Source organism: Engraulis encrasicolus, chromosome 16 (genome assembly GCF_034702125.1).
Source record: "Engraulis encrasicolus isolate BLACKSEA-1 chromosome 16, IST_EnEncr_1.0, whole genome shotgun sequence".
Taxonomy (NCBI): domain Eukaryota; kingdom Metazoa; phylum Chordata; class Actinopteri; order Clupeiformes; family Engraulidae; genus Engraulis; species Engraulis encrasicolus.
The window spans coordinates 45658988-45661487 of record NC_085872.1 but is presented as its reverse complement, the minus strand read 5'-3'; the positions used below and the strand labels follow the sequence as shown (position 1 = coordinate 45661487).

Sequence of the window (2500 nt, the reverse complement as noted above, 5' to 3'; positions counted from 1 at the left end):
TCCCCCTCTCCTCTGTAGATGGGGTGTATAGAGGTGAGAAGTTGATCAATCTGAAGAAGATCGCTGATGAGGCACTGGAGCGCTGCAGAGAGAGGTGACATACACACACACACACACACACACACACACACACACACACACCAGAGAGAGGTGACAGACACACACACACACACACACACACACACACACACACACACACACACACACACACACACTCTCTCCAGGGTGACATACACACACACACACACACATACACACACACACACACACACACACACACACACACACACACACACACACACACACACACACACACACCAGAGAGAGGTGACACACACACACCAGAGAGAGGTGACACACACACACACACACACACACACACACACACACACACACACACACACACACACACACACACACACACACACACACACACACACACACACACACAGACACACACCAGAGAGAGGTGGGACACACACACACACTCGCACACACACACACGCACACGCACACATACGCACGCACACACACACACACACACACACACATACACACCAGAGAGAGGTGGGACACACACACACACACACACACACACACACACACACACCAGAGAGAGGTGGGACACACACACACACACACACACACCAGTGACGTGCTGTCAACTTTATGGCTGGTGAGGCAGTGACTTTTCCAATATCAGATTTTCAAATATATATCAATATTTGCCAAATACCTATAAGTTCCATATGCCGCTTTCTGAACATAAGGTAGGCCTACATATTAAAACATACTGCATTTAGAGAAAATGCTATTAGATATCTCTCTCTCTCACACACACACACACACACACACACACACACACACACACACACACACACAGGATTCAGTGGTCCAGACTCGGCGTTGGCGCAGGGGGCGTGGGTAAACAACGGTGGGGCAGTGCCATTTAACAAGTTTGAGTCATATAACTGGCGGCAGAGTCACGTTTAGTTCTACCTAGGCTACCTACTGCACAGGCTGCGCTACTAGGCCTGCTAGGCCTACTCCTCCTCCCTACACCAATATGTCTGTTAGAAAGGTGGACACCACATTCAGATCAGACGCGATATGTCCAGGATTATACTGTATTTTTATAGGCCGTCAAGATACAAGGCCATTCTCAGTGTTTTCTGGTCTTTGAAAGAGGGGACGCTGATAACCCCAAGCCACACGAGCATTTTGGACAAAAATGCTCTTATGGTGAATTTTGAGGTCTGCTTATCAGCGTTCCTTTCACTCCACCACTCGAAAATACAGATCCGATGCTTGCGTTGTAATAGGCTACCGCTTACACAGCAACAATTCACATTATGCATTCAACAACAGAATATCACCCCACCGGGATGATCCTTCTGGTAGCCTGTGAAATAGATAATGAAGCCAGACGTGGCCGTGATCATGGACAGCTACCACCTCCGGTAGAAAAGACTAGAGTAGACAGAAAATAGGCACGACATGGTGCGTCATTTGAGGACACTCCTCCTGAGAACCGTCAACTATCCCACTCATCCACATCATACCACTGCGGACCCAAACTCAACCTAAATAGGCTAAACAATAGACAATGACGCTGAAATATTCCACAGTCGTTCATCTCGAGGATGGACATTTCAAAGAATGTCAGACGAGCCGAACCTCAAAGCGTGTATTATACAGGCAGCGTTTGATTATTATCATTTTAAACTGCCTCGTTAGGATAGCAAGCAACGTTATCACTTGGCCATACTGGGACTGGCGAAGTGAACACACAGCCGCAAACCAGACCAAAATCCAGGAACTCACAACCCCTAGTTCGTTCTGTAGCCAAAATCACTCGTGATGAATTATTCTTTGAGACATGTAGCCATTGCTATGTCATTCAAAACATTCTCACTAGTTGCTGGTTAAGATTACGCCTGAAATGCATATGTGAAACATAGCTACTGTAAAACCAATGCAACCGAACTATTTTTCAAACAACTCTTCCTTCATCTTGACAAAACCAAATAAAACTTAGACCCAAGTCAACGCCACGGCGGGCAAATGTAATAATCAAATTTCCTTACCTTGAAATGCTGTCTTGATTACAGGGCTTCTCGCAATAATATTCTCACGGTTTGACATATCCAACCCAGCTAGCAAACTGCTAACGTTGTTTTGCTTGTTGCCTCCCATTCCACATAGCCAGTCTTTTCGGTTGTACCACTCACTGTGAAATAATCAAATAATATTCTGTCCAATCTCCTGAATCAATTTCCTCAGCTCTGGTGTCTTTATCACGTCTTGTTTCCCTTGGAAATCCAACTTTGAGAATGATCTTAGTTTCGTTATGAAATCCACTTCGATGGTAGCAGTCAACGTGAACAAGCTAGCCAACACTAATGACTTTGAACTTGGCTCTATGACGTCACTGACAAAGCTAGACTCAACGGCAGAATGAGGGTGAGGCCAATGTGTTGCTCGCCGCACTACTCTATTT

General features: G+C 45.8%; 1 protein-coding gene across 1 annotated transcript in view; it reads left to right on the top strand.

Annotated features, from left to right (window-relative positions):
* The window catches only part of acss2l (acyl-CoA synthetase short chain family member 2 like), a 47000-nt gene that overhangs the window by 30431 nt on the left and 14069 nt on the right, over positions 1-2500 (top strand). The window contains exon 6 of the mRNA XM_063219762.1: positions 19-94. Within this exon, the coding sequence (XP_063075832.1) occupies positions 19-94 (76 nt within the window). The remainder of the gene's footprint in view (positions 1-18; positions 95-2500) is intronic.